General features: G+C 48.8%; 1 protein-coding gene across 1 annotated transcript in view; it reads left to right on the forward strand.

Moving 5' to 3' along the window:
- RAB11FIP4 (RAB11 family interacting protein 4) overlaps positions 1-23,290 on the forward strand; it is a 124,407-nt gene that overhangs the window by 95,857 nt on the left and 5,260 nt on the right. Inside the window, exons 4-10 of the mRNA XM_067308478.1 lie at positions 13,235-13,458; positions 17,135-17,326; positions 18,861-18,995; positions 20,544-20,579; positions 21,503-21,602; positions 22,030-22,133; positions 22,666-22,806. Coding sequence (XP_067164579.1) covers positions 13,235-13,458; positions 17,135-17,326; positions 18,861-18,995; positions 20,544-20,579; positions 21,503-21,602; positions 22,030-22,133; positions 22,666-22,806 — 932 coding nt within the window. The remainder of the gene's footprint in view (positions 1-13,234; positions 13,459-17,134; positions 17,327-18,860; positions 18,996-20,543; positions 20,580-21,502; positions 21,603-22,029; positions 22,134-22,665; positions 22,807-23,290) is intronic.

Genomic DNA, 23,290 nt, shown 5'->3' on the forward strand with positions numbered 1-23,290 from the left:
CAGACACATCTTACTTGCATCTGTTGGGAATCCATAAAAAATATACTCGCAAGTAGTCATTTTAGTTATGATGTTTATTCTGCAGTGAGCCCTTGACATAAAACCATCACTTTCAAATTAAATAGTGAAAGGAAAAGGAGATTTTAGAAGCATTCCATTTAATAAGCTATGAGAGCATCTGTCCCCAGACCTGCCTTGGAAAAAGTACTTTCCCATTAATTTAGATCAATAAATAGAAAGAGATCTGGGAGGTGGTTTTGATCCCTGTTGCACCAGTGACCATCGGGGTGACTCAGTTAAACCAGGTAAGCTGCAGAAACGGCTGTGGAGGTGGAGTGAGACTCGTGTTTGTTTTAAACGCTGCTCAGAGAGACAAAAGCCATTGCAAAGAGCGTTCGTGCAGGTGTTGCCAAATTACACCTGGCGCCGTCACCCTGTGCTGCTTTTGGGAACAGCCTGACCCTTCCGCCAGCTGGCAGCAATGAAAAGACTCACTAAGAAATGAAGCGCGGCAGGGGCAGGTACTCAGGGCCTGGTTCTGTGCTGGTGGGAGCCCGAGAGGTTTCTCGGACAGCAGCTAGTTCTGTAATTGCTTTAAGCTTTGCATGAAAGAATGGAGGCTAATGAATTGCTTTTGTTTGTTTGTTTGCTTGGAACAAGCATGTTTTACACTGGGAAGTGCCTGGCTGTGAGGGGACCGAGGACAGGCTCAGGCAATATCCGGGGCACGCGACCTTAAGCCAGTCGGTGGATTTGGTAGGTCCCAGGGTAGCCCCGGCGGGTGCATAGTGTCACGCGTGTGTGCACCCAAGCCATGTGTGTCCCCCCGGTGCGTGGCCAGGGCAGCCCAGGGCTGGCGGCCGGACCGGCCCGACGTGGCCCGTGGGCATCGTGAGCCTGTGGGCTAGTCACTACCCGCTTCTGCTACTTTTCTCCTAATTGCCGTAGTCTCTTTTCCCAAGCCGTCTCAGCGCACCTCCCCTCCCCCAAAAGGACCTTGTCTTGCATATGCCACGTGCTGAAGTCCAGAGGATTTAAGGCAGTAAGTGCAAAGCACTTGCGTGATCTCCTGATCAGGGCCTGCGTATCTCTGCGTGAGCGCCGTGACTATCAGCTTTGCGTAACTGCTCTGAAATGCCCAAAGTTAACTTTAAAATTGGGTTTGGGAATGTGGCAGGGTCCAAGGGAAATAGCAGAGTGACAGGCGAGGGAGCCTTGTCTTTTCCAGCGCTTCAACTGCCGCTACCATTTGTGGGGCGGGGGGGGGGCTCTGTTTTCTGAATCCCGTGGGCATTTCTTCTGCATGTAACACGTTCCAGTGACAGCCGTGGCATCGGGCAAGGGCACAGTCCCGCTCCTCGACAGGAGTTTCATAGACAGTATTTAGTCCACTGCCGCAAACCCAAAGCAACAGGGACTGTTTCTTCAAATTGTTTTTCTTAGCACAGGCAGCGCAGTAAAAATTCTTGTGAGACATTGTGAAAAAGGAAGTTACACAACTTCCAAAAAGTGAAGTGAATTTAAACTAACCAAGTCCGCGTAGTGTTTCGTGCCTCTGTGCATTTTGCGTTTCTTTATTGCCTAACTAAAAGGGTCGGAATCGAGGACGTTGCGTGTGCGCTACTGTGGCCAGGGCAGCCAATTCACTAAGAGGTGCTGGAAACCTGAGACCAGTCTATGAAAATTCCTCTGTCCGTTTGCGTTCCAGGTGTTTTTCTTTAGGGATGTCGTTATTTCGGGGACGTGGTTGCTGACCCCCGTGTACGCACAGACCTCAGACGGGAGAGGCCAGGGGAGGTACTGGCGGCAGGGGAGGTACTGCCGCTGCCCTCGGCAAGGGTGGCGCGGTGATTTCCTCCTCGACGCGCTCTTTTGGAACAGATCTGCTGCTTTCCTAGGTTTGAATGCTGATATATCTCTATTTAGGATCGTTCGTTTTTTAAGCCACGTTTCATGTCTCAGGAAGCCAAAGTAGCCATGTTTTACTGGTTGTTTTAGGTAATTTGGTGGAAAGCACGAGGCAAAAATGAAGAGTTACCACTAAAAATACGAGTGGAGTATGAAGCGAAAATACAGCGCATATGAAAAATTTCATTACAGCAGATTTGGAGAAGAGCAATTTCTCAGAGGAGGAGCAGACTGCAAAAAGAGGGGGGAAAAAAGAAAAAAGCGTAAATTCAGCTGGTAGCAGGGCAGGCGGCAGCTCGTGCGGGCGCCGCGGCCTCGCCGCCGGGGTCTCGGCTCTGCCCGCCGCCCCCTGCCCCGGCTCGGCGCCGAACCTTCGCACCCCCGCTCTGTGACGTCACAGAGCACCGCTGCCGAGCGGATACAATGTACCGCGCGTCGCCTGGCAACCGCCGGGCGGGGGGGGGCGGGGCGGGGCGTGCGCGCTGCCAACTGTTGCCCGCGGCGGAGCGGGGCCGCGCTGCCGCCGCCGCCGCCTCCCGGTGCGGCCCCTCTGCGGGGCGGGGGCCGCGGCTGCCTCCTCCCTCCCTCCCTCCTTCCTTCTTCCCTCCTTCCTTGCCGCGGCCGCGACAGGTACCGGGGCGGGAGAGCCGGCACCTCCGTGCGGGGCGAGGTGCGGCGCAGGCGGGTCGGGCAGCGGCGGGGTCGCGGGTCGGTGCCCGGGCGGGGGCGGCGGGCGGGCAGGAGGGAAGGAGCCGGGGCCGGGGCGGCTGCTCGGGGGAGGGGGGCGGCGGGCGCTGCGGGGCCGCCCCTCGGCAGCAGGTTGCATAATTGCGCCGGCTGCGGGGCTTTGGGCTGCGCGGGGCCGCCCTCCCCGGCGGCGGCGGCGGCGGCGGCGGGCGCAGGTAGAGCCGAGCTGCTCTTTCCCCGTGTTTGCCGAGGGAGCGGCGCGGCCTGCGCCGGAGGTCGGGCCGTGCCGCCAGCGAGCTGGCAGCGGCGAGCCGGCCCCGGCCCCGGCCCCGCGGCGTGGCGTGGCGTGGCGGGCTGCGGCGCCTTTGGCAGCCCCCGGCTCCGTGCCGGGGCTTGAATCGTTGAGGGAGGAAGAGGAGGAAGGCGTGCTCCGAGGGCTAACCCCAGCCAGGGGCTCCGCGGTTGTTCCCTTTGGCGCCGGGCAGTGGGTTCGGATCGCCTCTGCTTGCTGCGGGATGTTTCTGATACCAGGCTGCGGCCGCGTTTGCAGGCTCCGGGAGGCTGGTGAGGCAGCCGGGGAGAAGCTGTCCGCGGTAGCGTGTGCTGTCGCGACAGGCTGCTCCTAGGGCTCCGCGGCAGGCGGGTAGTTAACGTGGGACCTGCGTCGTCCTGACGAGATCGTGGGGCTGGTCTGGCCTCTGATGGGCTTAACCGAGTTGTTACAGCCCGACAGCAGGAGCCGGTGTCTCAGAGGTGAGACCTTCCTCTGAAAGCTCCCGGGGGTGGGAGGCGTTCGCAGTTTCTGGTCTGGAGCGGTCTGTGGAGGCCCGAAACGGGGTCGGACAGTCGTGCGTTCCCAGGGTGCAGAGGGCAAGTCCCCGGGGTGCGAGTGCCATCCTGCCTCTGGGTGCTGTGCGGCCGCCGCTTTGTTTTGAACGGCAGTTGGATGCTGCCGCTTTAGCGGTAGCGATGATCGTTCATTCCAGCACACTTACAAGGTCGGTGGACGTTCGGATGTGAATAACAGTTAATGTGGAAAGAGCTCGTGTGGTTTTGCTGCATTATTTACTTGCATTTAGAGGGGGACAGACTGGAGAGTACTTCTGACGTGGGTTCGTTGTAACCCCCTGAACATGGCCTTGGTGGTACCTGTGTACAAGCCATTAAATCAGTGTAATTCCTCTGTGCAATAGTAGTAGAGGCACCTCTGTGGTTGTTTCTATCCTGTTTGATACGTTATTGTAGCTACAGTGGTTAAAAACAGTCTTACCGCTGTCTGCTGGCCGTGCTGAAGGTGGGATCGCTCTCTGGTTGTGAGACCTGAGTTGGCCTTTGCGAATCATTCCTTGGCTCTGGGTAAAAAGAAGGAAAATGAGAGTGTGATGAGAGTGACTCTGCCTCTGGCCCTTCGGGTTTCTGGGGAGGGGTGCCACTGCCAAGTATTTTTAGGAGCTTTGAATATTATTTGCAGAGCTGGATAAAGGCTGTGGAGTTTCTGGTGGCTGTTTGGCAGAGTGCACAAATCAAAGAAGCTTGTGCTGCTCCCATTATGAGACGTAATAGCCTCTAAGCAGCTTTAAACCCTCTTTTAATGGGCTCTTTTGACTTTGTTATTTGAAGAATTATTGCGAACATCAGTGAGTCTCCAGGAAGCCACCCGATGTGCAGATGTGCAGATGTTTCTCGGCTGTGGTTGCCTTGTTAGGGCTCTTACAGCCACGATGGTTGGAGGATCTTAGCCATGTGCAAAGGCTTCAAAACAAAACAGTCTCCATGCCAAAGCAGCCCAGGGAGTGCAATAGCTTTGCTTCAGTTATTGATTAACCAGTTCTGTTATGTGTGTGCGAGCAAACCTTGATCTTAACTCTGTCCATCTTCTGCATACAGTGTCTCAATGAAATGTTTTAAGTGGTTATCAAACTAATCATGGGTTGCTGCTGAGTTAGTTCTTATCTGAACTTCAATATTCATAAGTGCTTGCTGTGTTTAGCCAGCTGACCTCTTAAATTCTGATGTGCAGCATAATAATCTGATTCCTTTTGTGCTTCCTGTAGTTGTTAGGTTGATGGCTGCCATGAATATCGGACAGGCTCTGTAAGTGCTTCTTGACAACACAGAACAGCGCTTTGGGCACTGTGTTGCAGCTAATACTGCTGGTTAGTAGTACTGGTCTCTGGATATGACTCCGCTTTGCGTCTCATTCTCCATGTGCAAACTGATGTTGTTATAAATTGTTTCTGCTTGGTTCCTGTCTGTTTTGCCTGTGTGAGTTGAAGGAGAGAAAAATCCCATGGCTACACATACCTGTAGACTCTGCTATAAGCGATGTTTTGTTGTGTTTTACCACATAAGTGGAAAAAACACAATCTGCTGAATGTGCCAGGGTTTATGATCGCTGGGGTCTTAGTCTGCATTTGTCATGTGTCGAGTACTATGATGTGCTTGGTAGACTTCACGAAAGGTTACAGCAAAGCCCATCTACAAATGAGTCCAGTCACTTAATTGTAAGAACGTAAAAGGTGAGTCTTTTAAAAAAACAAAACAAAAACTTTAGGTGGGGAGACTGAAAACTAATTTGAAGTTCAACGCTTGCAGACTTTGGAAAAGGGCTGCAATTCCAGTTGTTCCTGCAACAAACACTCCTTAACCTGGGGTTTCCCCAGCCACCAGCTGCAGAGCAGCCAAGGTCTGAGAGCTCCTTCCTCCTCGGAAAGGAGAGAGCTTCAGAGCCGCTTCAGTATTTCTTAAGCGTGAAGCAGGTTAGTTCCTAGGCTTGTCTCTATTCGGACTGACCGGTGAGCTCTGGGAAATGTTTCCATATAAACTAAAGCCACATCCTTAATGTTTTCCCTTGACTTGCCAACATAAGCTACTCGCTGTCGAGCACAACAGGGTTTCTGAGTGTGCTGTGGGAGCTGGGGTGCGACTGCTCCTCCTGGGCTCTGAGACTGCTCCCGTTCCCCAGGTGTTCCTCCTCGCTAGCACCTGCAGCGGCGTCTAATCCACTTGGGGGGGAAGGCACAAATGTGATTTGGGAGGCAAAAAACCTTCCCTCCCCCACCTTTAAGTCTCTTTCTTTCCCTGTGTTTGCTGGAGGCCAAACTCGCAGTAGTATAGAAAAGAAATGCAAATACTACAGTTTCCAGGTTCTTTGGGGGTAAGAAGAACTTGACCAGGGCTCCTGTAAATGATCAGAGTCCGTGTGGGCAGAGCTGTCACTGCCTAGGACAGCGTGCTTCCCCCGGTCCGCACGCAGCTCGTGCTGGACATCCCTCCTGGGGGCCTTTCCCTTCTTGTCCCCCAGCAGTGGTTCGCAGCAGCGCCGAGCCTGCCGGGAGCTCTTGTCCCCAGCGCCCGCAGCACCTACAGGCAAGTGTGATGCAAGTCTTCTGCTGTTTACTGTGTACCCAGTTGGGTGACCTTGAGGCTTGTCAAGGAAAACAAGTTACCGTGTGAGCTCAGCTGCCTCCTGAGCCACAAACACTAGTTGCAAAGAGCATCCTGTAACTTGGACTTGGTTAATTAAGGAATTGAACCGAGAAGCAGATGCTAGGACTATGCCTGAATTAAGAGGCTTAAAATAAAAACACTTCTTTCCGAGCAGCCTCCAGTTCTCCTGGACGTGGTCTAGGCATTCAGTTGTAATATTGCTTTGGAATAATTTAATCTCAGCTTAACTCTGATCCTTGGTCTTAAGGCTTGTGTATACTGGGGCATCTTTGGGCTGCCTGTTTACTATGAGTTGCAAATCCGCATTTCAAGCGCGTAAGGGATGTTGTGGCATCTGGCCCCACGGTTAGCCATATGGTGCCCGGGGTACAGCGGTTTCAGAAATTTTGTCACCAACTGTTCACGCCAACGTGATGGTAAATGCTATTGCCTGTCATGTCCTAGCGCTACCTTCCCTGGCACTGTTGCTGAGAAGGGGCAGGTTTCACACGGGCCAGCTTGAGAGTTAGTCCCAGAAAATGATCCCCAATAAGAGTTTGTCGTTTTCTGCCTCTCTTCCTGTTGCTGCTGTTCTGACTTTAAAAATGGAAAGAGATTGTTTCATCTCAAGGCTAAGACTTCTCAAGAGGGTAAGTTACGTCACGTTTGTTATCTGCCATGCAGATCATCTTTTAGGCAAATATGAATAATTTTTTTCTTTTTAAGTGTATACCAGCTTTTTTTCAAACCAAGGGCTGCAACACCCGTGTGCATCTTGCAAAAGCGATGTGGAGTTGACCATAGCAGATTTCCACAGCAGCCTGTAAGCTCGGCTGCCTGACCTCGGCATGGCGCCCTGGGGAGAGGCTGGCGACTGGTCTCTGCCTGGGCAAAGCGCGGGCCGTCCCCACGGTTAGCACGGGAAGGGCTGCGGCGCCCCTTTGCAAAGCGTCTGGCAGCTTGCACAGTCCAAAGCATTTCACACTGTAGATGGTGAAAAACATGACCAGAGACTGCTCTTCTTTTTTTTCTTCAGATAATTAGGTCTCTCTCCCATTCTAGCTGGAGTGGTTACCTTAGGGGTTTCTAAGTGACATTTGTGACATCCTCACAGCGTATCAGCGTGATGTGGTGTCACTTAGCACCTTTTTTAATATGCAAAAGAGAATGGAAACTGTTTTGTGGTTCTGGAGCTAAAAGTGCTCTGAGCAATGTTGGGAGGAGGTGGCAAACGATCGGCAGGTTTTATTCTGAGCTCTGCGACTGCTGCGCTGGCCCAGTCGGCGCTGAAAGGGTAGAGAAGGCGCTGCCTGGCCCCGCGCTGCAGGCTGGGATCTTCCTCTCCTGCGAGAGGATGCTCCCTACGCTGAGCCTCCCTGAGCCTCCCGTGGTGACTGGTAACTTATTACAGCCAAACAGTGAGAAGCAGCCCAGGGAGTGATGCGATGTGACTTCAAAGCAATGGGAAGGAGACTTTCCTTTTTCTTTTACTTTCTTTGGAAGATCAAATTAGCTGTCTGCTGAAGCCTCTTGATGCTGAAAGTTTCAGATCAGGAGCAATGACCTGTGAAAAGGAGCGCTTGGATCTAGACCCTGGGCGTGATGAGGTCTGGCACGTCTATTAGGGCCAATTAAAGTGACAGGTAGCAGAGCGTAAACACTGCCGGCTCCTGCTGTTCCCGGGCTGGCTCCAGCCTGCACACCGCTTCTCTCCGTCGCGTTGGAAAAGGCACGTCAGTTTGAACCGCCTCTTCAGAGCACAAAGCAGCCTTTGAAAACCTCCGGGCCCGTCTGCTCGTGTGCTTCAGCGTGAACAGCTCAGGAGCTGAAGTTTAGTCTTACAGTCAAAACTTTGCGGTGTCCTTGAATTGCACGATTGTACGAGATACAAATGTTATCTCAGGTGCAAAACAGCGGCTGGCGGTTCGCTGCCGGGTATTCCTGCGCCTGCCCTCTGCCTGGGGACTCTTGCCAGCTTTCCCGGATGCTGTCCAGCACTTGATGCTGGATTTGGGTCTTAGGAATAAACTCGCCCCTAGGAATCCCTTCCACTACCTGCAGCGGGAGTGTGTGAAGTTTTGCCTTAAACTGAGCTTCAAATATTAGGCTTGAGTAACTAAACAGTTGGAGGAAGCTCTTGCATTGAACAAACTGTAATTTGAGGCCCTAAAATAGCTTTTTATTTGAACAGCTTAGTAAAATAACCATTCTCTGTACAGTGATCTTAAACTCATTGAGAGATTTTAAACTCTTGGCTATTTTGGGAAACTCGCTGTCCTTTTCGCGCTGAAATAGGAGACAACTAGTTTCGACAACTTCCCTCCTCTTTTCCTCCCCTCCCAACCCTCCCGAAAGCTCCTCTTCTGCCCGCGGCTACAGCCGCGGGGTGAGAGCCAGCAGCCGACGGGAGCCGTTCAGCAGCCCGCCGCACGCTGGTGCCAAGCATGGTCTTACCGAGCACTTCTGCGTTTTCCTCTGGGCATAGATCAAAGGATAGATCAGCATCTCCCTGCCTCTGCTTGAACCGAAAAGGAAATGTGTTGTGGGGAGAAGCTGTTCTTAAAAAATATATATATATATATGTATGTATATAGCCTTCTGGGTTAAAACATGTAAACTTCTGTGCAGGAGCAGTGTCCTTCTGAATCACAGTGGTGAGAAACGCTTCCCATCCTCTTCACTACTTGCTGATTAGGAGAGCGCTTGCTTTCCAGGACCGTGGCCCCCTAAATGGAGACGAGGGAGCCCAGGATTTTTTTCCCTGGTGCATGTGTAGGGATAAGTAGCATCTTCTCGGAGACCACCGAGCCCAGCATGTCTCCCTACGGCACCTCTTCTCCTCCTCTTGTGATGAGCTGATCTTTTATTTTATTTTTTCTTCCCCCTGCACTTTTGCTGGGAAGAGGCTGGCAGGGCGGGTGCCGGGACCCTAAGCTTGCCTGCATCCCACCACTAATGGATCTGGCTTGTCGAATGGGTGCAGGACTGGGGTGACTGGTGAGGGAAGTGCCGTGGTTGGCATATCTTCAGGATCGCTCCTGACCTGGGAACGCCCAGCAGGGTCACTGCAGGGCACGGCAGAGCTGCGGGCCCGCACCCACCCAACGCTGGCACCGTGTCGTGCCGCGTGGGAACCGCTCCCTCCCGGCTCCTGCGTCTGTTTGGCGGCTGTGCAAGGGCCGCCTCTGCTTACTCACCCGTCCTCAGTGCGGGTGAGGCTCCAGCCACACCGTCGCCTCTCTGGAGGAAGGGAATTCATCAGTTCCTGGGAAGTGGCCTCCATCGCTGGATGGCAGGTGCATCTACAGAGCAACCTGTTGCTGAATATTCAACAGTCGCTACACAAGCGGCTGGCCCGTTGCCTGTGAAGTGCTCGGAGATATCTTCAGCATCCGCTTCAATAAAGTGCAAAGCACTTACTGCTACCACAGCTAGGTTGTGTTGGTGGTGCTTTAACATGATATTCTCTTATTTATTTTTTTAATGGGAATCTTCAAGATCATAAGCAGCAACTTCATCTTTTTTGACTCAGCCAGCAAAGAACGGAGCAGCCTCGTAGAACTGGAAACGCAGTGATTCATATTCAGATTGTCGGAGCCTCTTTCTCTTCCTGGTTTAGGCCTATGCACGAAATGCACACTGAACACAAGTGACTCAGGATAGAAATGTCTCGTAATCTTTAACATACTGCTTAGACTCAAGAGATAGCTCTTTCAAGGCTAGCTGAATAACACTTGTCCTTGCCAGCCTCTCATTTGGTACATGCAGTACTATGGTTATCTAAACTATGAAGGAATGAATTGAAAGGTAAAGTTTTGCACTGAGTTTTTTGGGTTTTGTTTTTTGTGTTTTTGGTTTTTTGAGTTAATTCCCTGAGGTGTGGTCTGTAAGCAGCTTGTGCTGGATGGCAGCATTGGAAGTATGGTACTGCACAAAACTGTGATCGCTCTGAACAGTTACGGATCTAAATATCTTGTCGCTGCCGTCCGTGATGTATGGATGCCTGTGTGTTGTTTAGCAGTGCCGTGCCCCGGTTCTGACTTCCTGTAGTAGCTTCTTAACCTGCGTTAGTTCTTTTGAAGGGACTTTGTCTGTTTTCTTCTTCTGGCTATTTAGGCTATGCAAGGAAAACTTTCTGTGATCTGTTAAATGTGCAGTTGTGACGGTTCCACTGAAGACTCTAGCTCCACTGAGGGAGCTGGAGGGACGTGGGTGATGTTACGCAGGGCCCACGCGTTACAGCATTTCTGTGCACATCGGGGGCTTCCTTGTGGCTGCAAACACTGCGTTTTTACCAGGGATTCTTCACTCCCAAGCTCGCTCTTACAGCTTCACTGCTAAGCACGTCGTTCCCACGTACAGAAAGCAGTCCTGCAGGCTCAGCGCGGAGGCTGTCACCGGTCCTGGCTTCAGGCATCGTGCTGAAGCTGTAATCGTTAGCATGGGCTGCGGGAGGACCCTGGGCACTTTGAGCGTGCAGAACCAGCGGGTGCAGCTGCTGGAGCTGAGCCTTCCCGGCGGGGCTGCCTTTCCCGTGCTCTTGCTCCGAGAGGGCTCTTTGGGGCTGGGCGCGTGCCCGAGTGGGGGTCTTCAGCATGCAGTTTGGCTGCCCGGTGCTCGGGCAGCTGAGACGTGCTCCCCAAACGCACGACGTGTTTGCACCGGTCTCTGGGGTGGACGCCAGGCCTGCGGAGAAGAGGGGGGCCAGCAGCCCGGGACTACATGCACCGCGTGGTAGTCTGCCCTCCCGCAGGCAGAGGCCTGGAGGTGGCTGAGGGGAATGTCCTTCCTCCTCTGCTCCAAGAGCATGGGCTGGCCGAGCTCCTCCTTCTGCCCCGTCCCCTTCTGCCCCATCCCCACCAGCCCGGGGCTCCCCGCAGCACGAGGGAGGACCAGCTTCCAGGGGGACTCCAGGGCTTGCAGTGAAGAGTTACAGTAGCTGTAAAGCAGGTGTTCAGGCTCATGATGGGTCACTGCCCCAAAGAGCTCGTCTCTTTTTTTTTTTCTTTTTTTTTTCCATGGGGCTTGGAAGTGGAAGTTCAGGAGCAGAATAATGATTGCACTTCAAAAGGAGACTCCGTGGTGCTAACCAGCCCAGATGCAGTGCCTTCCGCGCTGCAGCTATAAATCAGTGCTCTGAGGTAAATATGAGAAGGTTAGGTAGCCAAAAAGTGGTAGGAAAGGAAAGTGAGCCCTTCGCCTTTAGAGATGACGATGAATATTTAATTGCTAATAGACTTTTTTTTAAAGAGCCTCTAGGCTGCTATTATTAGAAAAAGCAAATGCGTGATGTTACCTACAGGGAGCAAAAAGGGAGTTTTTCATGCTCTTCTTGACCTTTACTTTCTTGTGTTAATTTGTTTAATACCAGTGAGATTTGGCTGCTGTAAAGGCTTGCTTAAGCGCAGACTTCTCTAAGACCTCCAGAAAAGCGATGCTGATTGGGAGGTAGGGCTGGGCAGGAGCTGTTTCTTCTTTTCCCTGCTTGATTTGTGAACTCAAATCTCGGGGATCCTCCACCTGCTAATTTGGATCAGACTTCTACCAGCTAGTGCACTTCCATAGTGGCAGTCAGGGCTTAATTGCATTAAACTTTTCAGATCTCTGCTCCGAGTACGTACCTAAAGATCCAGGCACCGCTGGTAAAGTGGTCCTTTTGACTGTTTGGGTATTCATTAGTTAAATAGGTTGTGGAGGAGCAGGGGTTCTTCTGAATTCCTTAAACCTCGATACGCAAGGAATTTGCACAATCATATAAATCAGTATTTCAGGGAAAAAGTGGGAGATGAGACCTGCATTTCTAGTAGCAACTGCTGCAAATCTTAAAAAGGTGCAGCTTCTGGCTTCATGCTAAGGTGAAAAAAATACTAAGAAAAATAGCTGTCACCAGCATGGGACATTACCAGTTGTGTAAAAGGGGATCTTGTCCTCTGGGGCTCTAGCAAAGCTGTGTCTGCTGACTCCAAACTGGAGCTAGTTGCATGCTGGAGGCCACAGGGGAAGACCTGAAGCCACGCCACGTGCTGAAAGTGGTGTCTCTCCCGCAGCGTTGCCGCACGCGTGCTCACGGGACTGGGAACCTGCCGTGGCACGAGGCAGCCGGCGCCATGGGACTGCTGGGGAAGGAGGGAGGCAGGGTGACAACCGGGCCTTAACGTGAGATATTTCCGTGAGTGTAATGCTTCAGTACCCGGGCCAATAAGCTAAACCTTAAATGCATGGTTGTCTTAACTTGCTGGCAGTAGTTCCATTGGAAAAGTGCACGTGGAGGTAGCCGGTGAGGCTGGGAGGGGAGATGTGAGTCACTGCGACTGCAAGACTCGCTGTGTAGTCGCGAGTTCCCTGTGTCCCGCTGGATGGGAACCGCAGCGTTGTGTTGCCATGTATCAAACGGAGGGCAGAGAATAAGATCTTGGGCTTAATCTTTTTCAGTTAAGAATTTTTATTTGTCCCTCAGGGGCAAGAAAATAGAAAACAGCTTGACTATTGTAAATCTTCATGGGAGAAGAAGAGGGAGGCGACCAGCAGCAGCAGCGAAGTGTTGCAGTGCTGAGAATGGCATCTTAGTTTAGTCAATGCTTAATCAAGACATGTGCTTCCAGAAAGCAGGAACAGATGGCTTTGGGTTTTTTCTGCTCTCTTATATCTTTGGTTGTCACCAAGACATACCATAAATGTTTTAACACCTGCCAACTTTCTTCCCTTCCCCCTCCCCCATATAGATTTTACACACACAGACATGCACACCCTCAAAAGATCAAGTCAACTGATACACTTACATGGCTTGCTTTTATGTAATCCACAGTATTAATACATAGGGTAACTGAGAACTGGTCCTATGATTAGGTTCTTGCAAAAGATGCTCCTTTTTAGATTAAAAAAAACAGTGAGGATATTTATTACTTCCACTGCATTTGGAGAGTAAATTAGGGCAAAACTGACTATGTTTTATAATTGGGTCTTGTGTCCGTCTCCTATGGAAGAGACAGTAAGTCAGAGATGTAGTATTCAAGGCCTTATGGGAGGAGCAGGCTACCTCAGAGGCTTGCAGGATCCGGCCTTTGTAAAGCGGGCCAGGCTTTTTGTTTAATGGCTTTTATTTCATGTCAGTCATGTTTATCTGGACATCCAGAGAACTAGTTATTGCTGCTCTTGTTTTTTCTCAGCTGCCTTGGAGGATGATCTAAATTGCCTCTCAATTCTTTTTCAGGGCAGTGAAATCCAGGACTGTGCCTACTTGGACAACGAAAGCGCCTACAGCGAGTTGGAGCTCTTTCCTGATGAAGACACGATGACTCTAGCACAGCAAGAGCTTCACCATGAGTCTGACATGGACAGCGCTATTGAGAGCGCTCAGAGCTCAGAGGCCTCCGACGTATGTCGGAGCGAGGAAAAGGATGGCATGCTCGGTGGCCTCTTCCTGCCCGGTGACAAGTGAGTGGTGGTTTTGCCCCTCGGAGGCCCTATTTTGAAGCCTGTGTCAAAGGACAAGGGAGGAAGAAGTCTTTATTTGGCTAATCCCTCCTGTGGGAGGGCCTGAGGATGGCTGAAGGATTAAAAAACCTAACATCCATTTAAAATATAAGGGAGATGGATGTCCAGGTCCTGTAAGTGGCTTAGACAGTCTCAGTCCTGGCTCCTTCTGGCCCATTTGGTGAGCACCCTTGGGACTTGCATGTTATGTGTTGAAGTGAAAGTGTTGGGCTGTCCTTCCCCAAAATGGATCGCTTTATTGCCACCACCCCAAATTTAGGGTCTTTCTGTGTTCCTGAGCCCTTTATGTGCTGGGATTAAAATATTAATCTCCTGCAATGCAACACGACATGGGGAATGTTGCTTTAGCCTTTTGTCCATCAAGTTATCTGAAGATGTGGGCTCTGCTGACGTGTTTTGCTACTCCATGTGCCAAGTTAATTCTGTATGTTTCTAATTTTCCATGACGTTTAGTGTGCAGCAGTAACTTGTGCTTAACCCAGGGTGTCCTGGCATGTGTGTGTCTAACCCTGGCTTGCTATTAACACAAGAGTGTCTCTGTAACCCTAACTTTACTCTTCACGGAGTACGGGGGCAGAGGGGGTGTAGTACTGGTAAAAGCCAACCGTGGGTGGAAGGGGTCAACTTGATTTAATCCTGCTTTGAACTGAGTTAATGCCGTACCACAGGACAGAGCTCAGCTAGGCCTGCTCCATAGGCCTCTGCCCTGTCTTCCCTATTTTTGACTTCTCATCTTGGTCTGTGCCCCTTGAGCTTCTTTCCCTTGCAAAGACCGGCCTCCTTCCCTCTTCTGGGCCGCACTGGGGGCTCTCTGCCTTGTTCCCAGCCTCCTCCTGAGTTTCTCTGCCAACTGATTTCTGGCCGCCTTATCCCACCAACAATCCCAGAGACTTTATCAGGCTATTTCCTGTTTTCACCGGCTCTTTATCAAATTTGTCTCCTTACCCTGCCATTCCTGGTTTCTCTAAGCACCCATCCTCGCAGTGACTGACTTTCACTCACGTTGCTTTTGAAATGAGTATCTTTCCTCCAGCCTGAGTGATTCAGGCTCTTGCGGATGAGGGAGGGCACTGTGTGTCCTGTGCCCTCCAGCTAGGGAGCCCAGGGCCGCTAAGAGCTCTAAGTGTAGAGCAAATCTTCCTTTATTCTCCGAGGCCTACTCAGTTTTGGTAACTCTTTGGGGAACTGTTTGGGAAGCTTCATATTTTTGTACTAAAAGACGTAATACAGACTTCAACCTTGGCCAAACCAGGATACCTGCTTGTTGAAGAAGGGGGTAGGTTGTGTACCAGGCACATGTCAGCCCTCTGCAAAGTCATACTCTCAAGAACAGGAAATAGTTTTTAAGCTTCCTTCAAAAAGTGTTAGAATGGGAATAACAGCTGCTTTTGGCAACTCCCTTGAAAATGACTGAGCAATTTCTAGAAAGTTTCCAGCCTTAGGCTGGTTGTGAGTTCAGGATCCATCCTGAAACATGGACTGTTTCAACCCAAGTGCTTTAAAGTTTGGCAAAGCTTATGACTAACCACAAATTAAAAGTTCTGAGGAACATTACCAGGTGGGTTCAGCAGTGGTGATTATTTGCAGTGTAGCTGCCGTAAGAAAACATGACTTTGGCTGGACATCTTAGCAAGGTAATACATGAGAGAGCAAACTGCTGAGCCCCAGCCTGTTGGCAAGCAGTGCTGTTCCCAGGCTACACTGAACATGGGTTTTATTGACTGTGTACGTTATCACCCCGACTGAGGACCGGTCATTAGCCTCCCTCCCTTGTGGGAGTGTTGCAAGGAGCTTCTTCCTAGACTGGCTTTGTGTAACAGTATTGAGATGAACATAGCAGTTGCAGTTACACAGATCATAGCCACCCAAAATCTTCATCAGCACATAGTATGCCTGTGGCACAGCAGCTCTTTTATGAATAGGTGTTCCTGTGATACGTTTAGCTTCTCACTAATCCATCTCCCAGCCAGGGAGCCTTGTTAGATAAGTTTGATCTATTTCTAGTATGAGCATTCTTTTCTTCATCCTTTAATAATGTGCCAGGCTTGACTTGCCCTAATTTTTGTTAATGTGAATTAGATAAATGAATTGCAGGTTATAAATGGATCTCATCAAAACAGAAGAAACAAAAGAGCATACATTTGCAATGTTGGCAGGCTTCGTCTTCTACTAATTGCTTTGGAGGGAAGAGATATGCAAATAATGCTTGTGCCATCCGCCAAAGGCACACTGCTGCATCTCTTGTTTACAGCTCCCGAGCACAGTATTACAGGAAGAAGAGGAATCTTCCCATCTCTGGAAAGCACAGGGCATGGTTAAGAGGCTCAAGGTAGACTCAGAAAAGAAGCCTAAAGCATAATATTGCTGAGCCACTGAAGAACAACCTCAGTTGGGAGCTACTGCCTCACAGCTCAGCCATTGGAGTAGAAGATACAAGCATAGTGCAGTGAAGCTGAGGGATTGAAAAAGTTAGCCCAGTGTACCAAGTTTCAGCAGATCAAAGTCAGCTGCCTTGGCTGTACTGCGGAGAGTGAGGAGGGCTGGATTCTGCTCTGCAGTAGGAACAGTGTGTCAAGGAACTCCAGGGCTTCACAAAATTGAGTGTGTATTTTGGGCCTTAGACCTGTGTTTTTCGTGGGGAGTAGTTTGTATGTAAGAACTTGCATGGGCATTTACTGGCTTGTCTATGTGAATAGCTTACTGAGGTGGAAACCGAGTGGACCTGTGTGAAATGCCTGCCTCTGCAAGAAAGCACAGGACATGACTGCAGCGTCGTCTGCACTCTGAGCAGAATTACCATGCAGTCCCCTGCAGCAACCTTACTTTGTTGTGCTAGATAGGATGTGCTCAGACTGCTCTGGCAGTCTGCTTGCTGCTTTCCTAGAGTGCCCAGCCCTGCTCATCTCCTCACCTGTACATCCCCTCGCACTCCGAGGGCAGAGTCCTGCCTGTTTGCACTATCTTTAGGTATTCTTGTGGTGGTAAAGTGGCCTTTTCCTGTGGCCCATATCTCTTCTGAAAGGCTCCTTTGTGTCATGATGGAAGAAAGGGCAGGGACCCAGTCTTGGTTAGGTCACATCTACAGTGATTCTCATTTCCAGCTCATCTGGCACGTGGTGAGCTGAAGTTTGGTACTAGCCACACAAAAAGAGTGGCTGGAGCTCACAGGGTGGGGGGAGAGGGTTTGCGGGGGTTACTGGGAAACTCTGACTGCAGAACACAGTGACTGCCTCCATCTCGTATGTGTCTCTCTCACTACCCCGTGCATTTTAGAGATATCTGCGTGGTTCCTGTGTTCAGCACAAAAGTCCCGTAAGCAGTGGTATTCACCACTGTGTGGAAATGATGACTGAGGACTGTTGAGGCACACTGTGAAAAGTGAGATCGTTTGTGTTGATCCAAACCTGTCTTGCAGGTACCTTGCTCATAGGTTCTCATACTCTTGTCTTTCAAGGCACTATGTCAAACACATCAGATAAACATCACTTGAGGGTTTTTTTTGCACAAAATGGGTTACAACTTCAAACGAGGGGTCAAGCAGAAAAGGTGGAAGATCCCATGTGAGGTGAGATGCTATTAAATTTGGCCTTCCAGATGTTTTGACCTCTTGTTTCAGGTCAAGCCCTCACAACCCTTCTGCAGCATCTGACCTCTCCACCTATTCCACCGCCTCTCTGATCAGTAATGAAGAACAGTTTGAAGACTATGGGGAAGGAGATGATGTGGATTTTACTCCCAGTAGCCCATGCCCTGATGATGAGACCAGAACCAACGCCTACTCTGACCTTGGCTCATCTGTATCTTCCAGGTTGCTCCTTATTCATTAACAAACATTTCTTTTTTCCCACTTTTTTGTTCTTCTCTGAGCATGGGTGGCCATCCCAGAAATTCCACTGGTTACCTAGCCTCATCTTAAAAGCAAAATATTTTTAGTTCATGTCTTGCACTCTGTTTGACAAACTACATCTAATAATCAAGGATATCACAAATATGTTGTTTACGATAACTAGTTTTGGGTTCCACTGAAATAACTGCTTGTAGATATTTCTTTCTATTGCAAACAGTAGGTTTCACAGTTGGGGGCTAATATTAGAAATTACCTGCTGAAAGTAGGAAACCAGCTTAGCACCTTGCACTAGCCCTGGTGCAGTGCAGGAGAAGATCTGCAAGAAGGCTGTTTCTCTTTAGTGTTCTAATACTGCAAATCTTAAGTAATAACCTGTAAGACAAGGTGCTGCATATGGGCAAGGGTGTGTGTGGAACAACCACCCGTATTGACCTCGAGTGTCTTGGAGAACATAAGCGAGGGGCTGCTCTCTGTTGGGAGTTGGAAATGCCACTGCAGTCTACCAGTTCCTGGATGTGACCTGACTCTCGGTAGCTCCTGTCCTGTGACCAAGTCAGTTGCTGATCTGAAGCCCTTCCCCAAGAAGGGGATGAATGAGCTGGGTTGGGGAAGAGCCGAGCATGAAGATGCTTTAGGATTTGTCTGCTTGGATCAGTAGCATGTGAAGGTCGTTGTTAGCGCAGGGCAAGCTCACTGCATCCCTCTGTTCCGCATGCAACCCCTGTGTGCCACCCTGTGTTTCAAGCGCTCCCGCCATCCTTCCTTGCCACCTCCATCTGCATGCAGAGCCATTACCCCTCTCTGCTGCCCCCTCACGATGATGGCTTGTGTCCTTCATCCCCTGTTTCTTCAGGGCTATGCAGGCCTTTCCATTCGCATTCCTGGGGCTCTGTGCACTTCATGCCATGATTGCTCTCTTTTATTTTGGTTTATTTTCCCTTTATCATGCTAAGAGCTACTCTTATCTACTCTTTAGACCTATGTCCACTTCTGCCTTCCTCCTCATTCCCGGGTTCTCTCCACCCTCTTATCTGAGGGGGTTTGTGTCACTTCTTCCTGCTAGACTGCTCTGTTTTTCTTCATCTTCCTGTCTTTCTTTCTCTTGGAGGAAAATACTCCTTCAGGTTGCATGTGAGGCTGTAGTGGAAAGATGGGCAAGATAAGAGGGAGCAACACTGCTGAGGCGAAACATGCTAATGTAGCTGCTCCTACGTGCATCGCATGGACTCTATATATCTTGTGCTCTTCTTCCAGTCCCCCAAATTGCTTCCTTCCACTGTTACCCAGAACACTCCCTCTGTAAAGGCTCAGCTCAGGCAGGTAGACTTGCCCTAGGACTGGCATTCCCAGTCATCACCTCTGAGGTAGACCAGCTGCGGTGAGAGGCGGCATGTTCCTCAAGCCCCTCGCCTGTGACTCTGACACACAGTCAAGAGGAAAACTTGATGTGAGTTGGTTTCTATAGCCAGTAACATGTCTCCTTTCCTGCAAACAGTGCTGGCCAAACACCCCGAAAAATGAGGCATGTTTATAACAGCGAGTTACTGGATGTTTACTGCACACAGTGCTGCAAAAAGATAAATCTACTCAACGATTTGGAAGCCAGGCTGAAAAACTTGAAAGCAAACAGGTAAGCAGCCTATTGCACTGCTTTCAGCAGTCCCCCCTAGAAATGGGACTAACTAGTGGCAGGAGGAGAGGAGGGAAGCACCCTCACCCTCTCTGCATGCCGTCCTGTCTTACACACGTTGTGTCGTTCTTGCAAAACAGTAAGAAATTCAGACCTTGGCATAAAGCCCGAACCAAAGTGCTGTTCCTTATTAGCTAATAAGTATTTCTCTGACTTGGGTTTATTAATGCTGTCTGCGCCTTAAATATTTTAACCAATGAGCTCTTTGATTGCTGAGTGGGAATGCTGTATCCAGGAATTCTTCCCAGGAAGTGGGGTCTGCTGTGCTGCTTAATGCAGATCTACGGTTAGTTACTGTTTCCTCTGGTTAGGAAGGAGTGATCTGGCTTATGTATCTAAACTTAGCCAATGTGTATAACCTTATATACACCACCCATAAAGCTGTGGGTCAGCAGAGGAACTTCATTCCAGTGGGATTTTCTTTCTCCTAAAGGAAATTTGGCAAAATAATAAAACCTGGAACTAGGGCAGAAGTGATTTGGGGGGATTCTTGGCAATTTCAGGTTTTTTTTCCCTTACGTTTCTATCCCCATCACTCCAACCACTTTTAAACTGTAGAGAGTGCTCGGAAAGGATCCAGTGCTTCCAACAGTCACTGCCTAGGGTTTTCTAAAGGAAATCGTTTGCTGGGCTTCTAGCTCCCCCTAGAAACTGAATGTAAATCCTGCCTGTCTGCATGGTCCCTGGCACAGAGCACAGCTGCCACCTCCTCTCTCTTGGTGACACAGCGACATAGTACCTGCTGTGAGCAATGCTGTCGCTTCTCCTGCCCTAGCAAGGAGCCTGGTAAAACCCAGACCAAGACTGGCTACGTCTTTGGTAATTTTGTGAGTGAGGCCGTCTTTTACCTGGCTGAAAGAGAGCAGTGCTCTGATAGAGAGCTGTGTGTCTGCGTGCGCTCGGAGAGATGACATCCTCTTACCCGAGAGGTGCAACTGTTTGGTTTTTTGTTTTTTTTTTTTGATTTGGTTCTAGTGCTTTTGTCTGAAATCTGGTCCCTCCTTTGGATAATACCAGTCTTTGGCTGAGAAAGGAAACTCTAAAAATGGAAAGCATCTCTATTCCTGTGGTGAATTGGGAAGGATTATGGGGAAAGATAAACTTCCTGTTTATAAAAATCATCTAAAACCTGGGAATCCAGAATAAACATCCATCACTAACTTAGTGGCCCTTTGTGACATTTCTAATGTTAGTTTCACTCTGATTCACGTTGACAAATCTCTGCTAAATATAACAGTATTTCTAAATCCACTTGTTAATGATCACAGTAATAATGTGGCTCCACTCATGTTCATGTTCTTATTAACTTTGTAGTTTTTGATTAAGTTGTCCAAGAATATTGTTCGCAGAATCGCTTTTTTACTTCACTAAAAAAGTCAGTATTATATGTTTCACTGTGCAATTCAGCTGCAGATTAAACTGAGATTGAATCCAACATTGATCAAATAAGTGTTTAATCCCTATATCATTCCTTCTGTATCCATGTAGCCCTAACAGAAAAATATCAAGCACAGCTTTTGGAAGGTAAGAGTTTTAACTTTCTGTTCTGAATACTTGGGGTATGAGCTGTAACAATTCCTAACTGGGGGTGGGGGGAGAGAGGAGGAATAAGGTTAGCAAAACAGAAATCTGCAAACGTGAGTTTTCAAGGGAACAGTCTGTACTTGGATAGGGCTGCTACAGAATGTAAAAGTCACTGTGAGCCTTGGGGCAGGCCCCTGAACTGGAAAGGGCAGCTGTGCTAAGAGAACAGTTGCTTCCTTGTCTGTCAACTTTCTCCCTTTAAACTGCCGTTCCATCAGTCCAGGTATTGCTCCTCTCGGTCTCATAGCTTGGGCCTTTTTTCGTTGTTGCTGAAATGCAAAGGAAAGCAAGAGCATCCCTTTATAAAAGGGTGTTTGTACAAAACTATAATCTTCCTTTGACTGAGTAAAGCAGCCCTGAGCTGGGGAGGGCTATAAGTTTCAAAACTATTTTAGATATCTCCAGTCTTACGTATTCTGAAACTATTCTGTCGTGGGAGCTGCTCGAGATTTCTTTTTCTCTATTTAAAGAAAGCTCTTGATATATAATTTCCTAGCTTAACTGTACCAGCCAGCACAATGTGGTGACCTTATCTTAAATTTCTAATACAGCAAATACAACTTGGTACATTGTGTGAATAAGGCTAAGTAGTTTTTAAAATATGCTAATGCTGGTGACAAATCCTGTCAAAAGCAACAAAGAGCTCACGCCCTGGAACTAATGTCATTGATTGTGCTCGGTATGACTTCATTTAGCTACCAGTCTCTTGTAAGACTTATACTTAAGCAGTTGTAATTGTCACTGAAATGATTGCACAAATTTTAGCACAGGATGTTCAAAGTGCAAAGCCAGGGTAAGATAGTATACAGATTCTTCCTCCTCCTTCCTCATCAAGCAAAATCACTATCCTTCTGATCTTTCAGGCAGCTCTTCCACAATAGTAACTTCAGCAGCAGTAATGGCAGCACAGAAGACCTGTTCAGAGACAGTATAGACTCCTGTGATAACGATATAACTGAAAAGGTGAGGAGCTGTGTGCATTGCAATAATGTACCCAAATGAACTTCTGCTGGAGATGTGCATCTATTGATGAAGCTCTCTTGATCACAGTTACCAGTTATCTTAAGTAGCTCATTCAAAATGTCCAAGATATCCCATTAAGATCATGACTCTGCTTCACAAAAATGCCTTAGATCTGTACTTCCATGGTTCTTGCACTGTATTAATGCCTGTTTACTCTGTGTTTGCATTGATCAGCTTCAAGGAAGATGCAAGTTTTGGGGCACTTGGAATCTGAGAGCCTAATTTGTGCCCCTGGCTTTGCAGGGAAAGGTGGCTTTGCTATCCTTTAGAAAGGTTATCATAGCTAAATGCTAGCTAGAAACAGTGGAGCGGTGTGTGAAGAGAGATTCAGGCTGTCTCAATTCTTCCCTTCCACTTCCCTTTCCAGGTAACGTACCTAGAGAAAAAGGTGACTGAACTGGAGAACGATAGCCTGACAAATGGTGATCTGAAGTGCAAATTGAAACAAGAAAACACACAGCTAGTTCACAGGTAATAAAGCACAGAGCCAGTTCTCTTTATCATGTCACAGCAGAGCTAGAACCAAGCTGGGGGCAAGGAACTTCTCCATCTAAAATACGACCATGTCTTCTGCCTTAGGCTGCCAGACAAGTGAGACGGGCTTCATCTGAGAAGCCCAAATGAAATAGGGCTGCCTTGCTATATTTACAGCAAGCAGAGGCCTTCCGAGCAAGTTCCTTAGTACAGAGATGTTGGTGACTTGTGCAGATCAAGACCTTCTGTTGTAGGAGAGTTGACCCACATGTTTATTAATGTGCATAGCAAGAGCAGAAGACTGATGATTGCTGGTGGAATAGTCCAGCTTCTTGGGACTGGGAATGAAAGAATAATAGATGAACTAATGCTACTTAATTCTGTGCTCATTGGGAAGTTTCTTGCCAGGAGAGATAGTGAAAAAATACAGAATAAAGGAGTGGGGAGGAAAGAGGAAGGTAATGAAATTGTACACATTATATTAAAGTAATTTTGAAGCCATTGCTGAAATGAGACCTGGTTTCCTTAGAGTTCATGAGCTTGAAGAGCTATTGAAAGACCAAGAGACATCAGCAGAACAAACCCTGGAAGAAGAGATAAAGAGACATCGAGAAGCCTATAGCAAGTATGAAAAAGAGAAAGGCACAGAAATTGAGCTGCTAAATACAAGGTAACAAACTTGTTGGTGCCACAGAGAACAGAGCAACTGTTCTTTTCTTCCTCTTTCCTTTGCATGTAAACATAGGCTGTTCACAACCAGACAGGGCATAGATGGTTACAGCTCTACAGAGTGGCTGCACAGTTGCATGCAGCATGCATGCAATTAATGCCCCAAAGCTTGGAGAATGGTTTACATTAATGCTGTAATCCACATAGCCAATGTAGACAGCTTAGCTGGATTTTTGGCATGGATTCAAGTAGGGAGTTGTCACCAGCTGTGCCAGACACTTGTCTCTGCATTGGTTCCTTCCTACTTAATTCTCTTTAGATACCTGTTGTGATGAGCAGAAGAACCTGAGAGTCTGTGGCATTTTTGGCCTTAAAAGGACAAATAAACCATCAATAATTTACAGTAAAGATGCTAAGATTAGAAAGGTTTTCTTGTTTATTCTATCAAATGCAAGTGAAATGACTTTTCAGAGCATACTTTTTGC

This window comes from Apteryx mantelli, chromosome 19, assembly GCF_036417845.1.
Source record: "Apteryx mantelli isolate bAptMan1 chromosome 19, bAptMan1.hap1, whole genome shotgun sequence".
NCBI lineage: Eukaryota > Metazoa > Chordata > Aves > Apterygiformes > Apterygidae > Apteryx > Apteryx mantelli.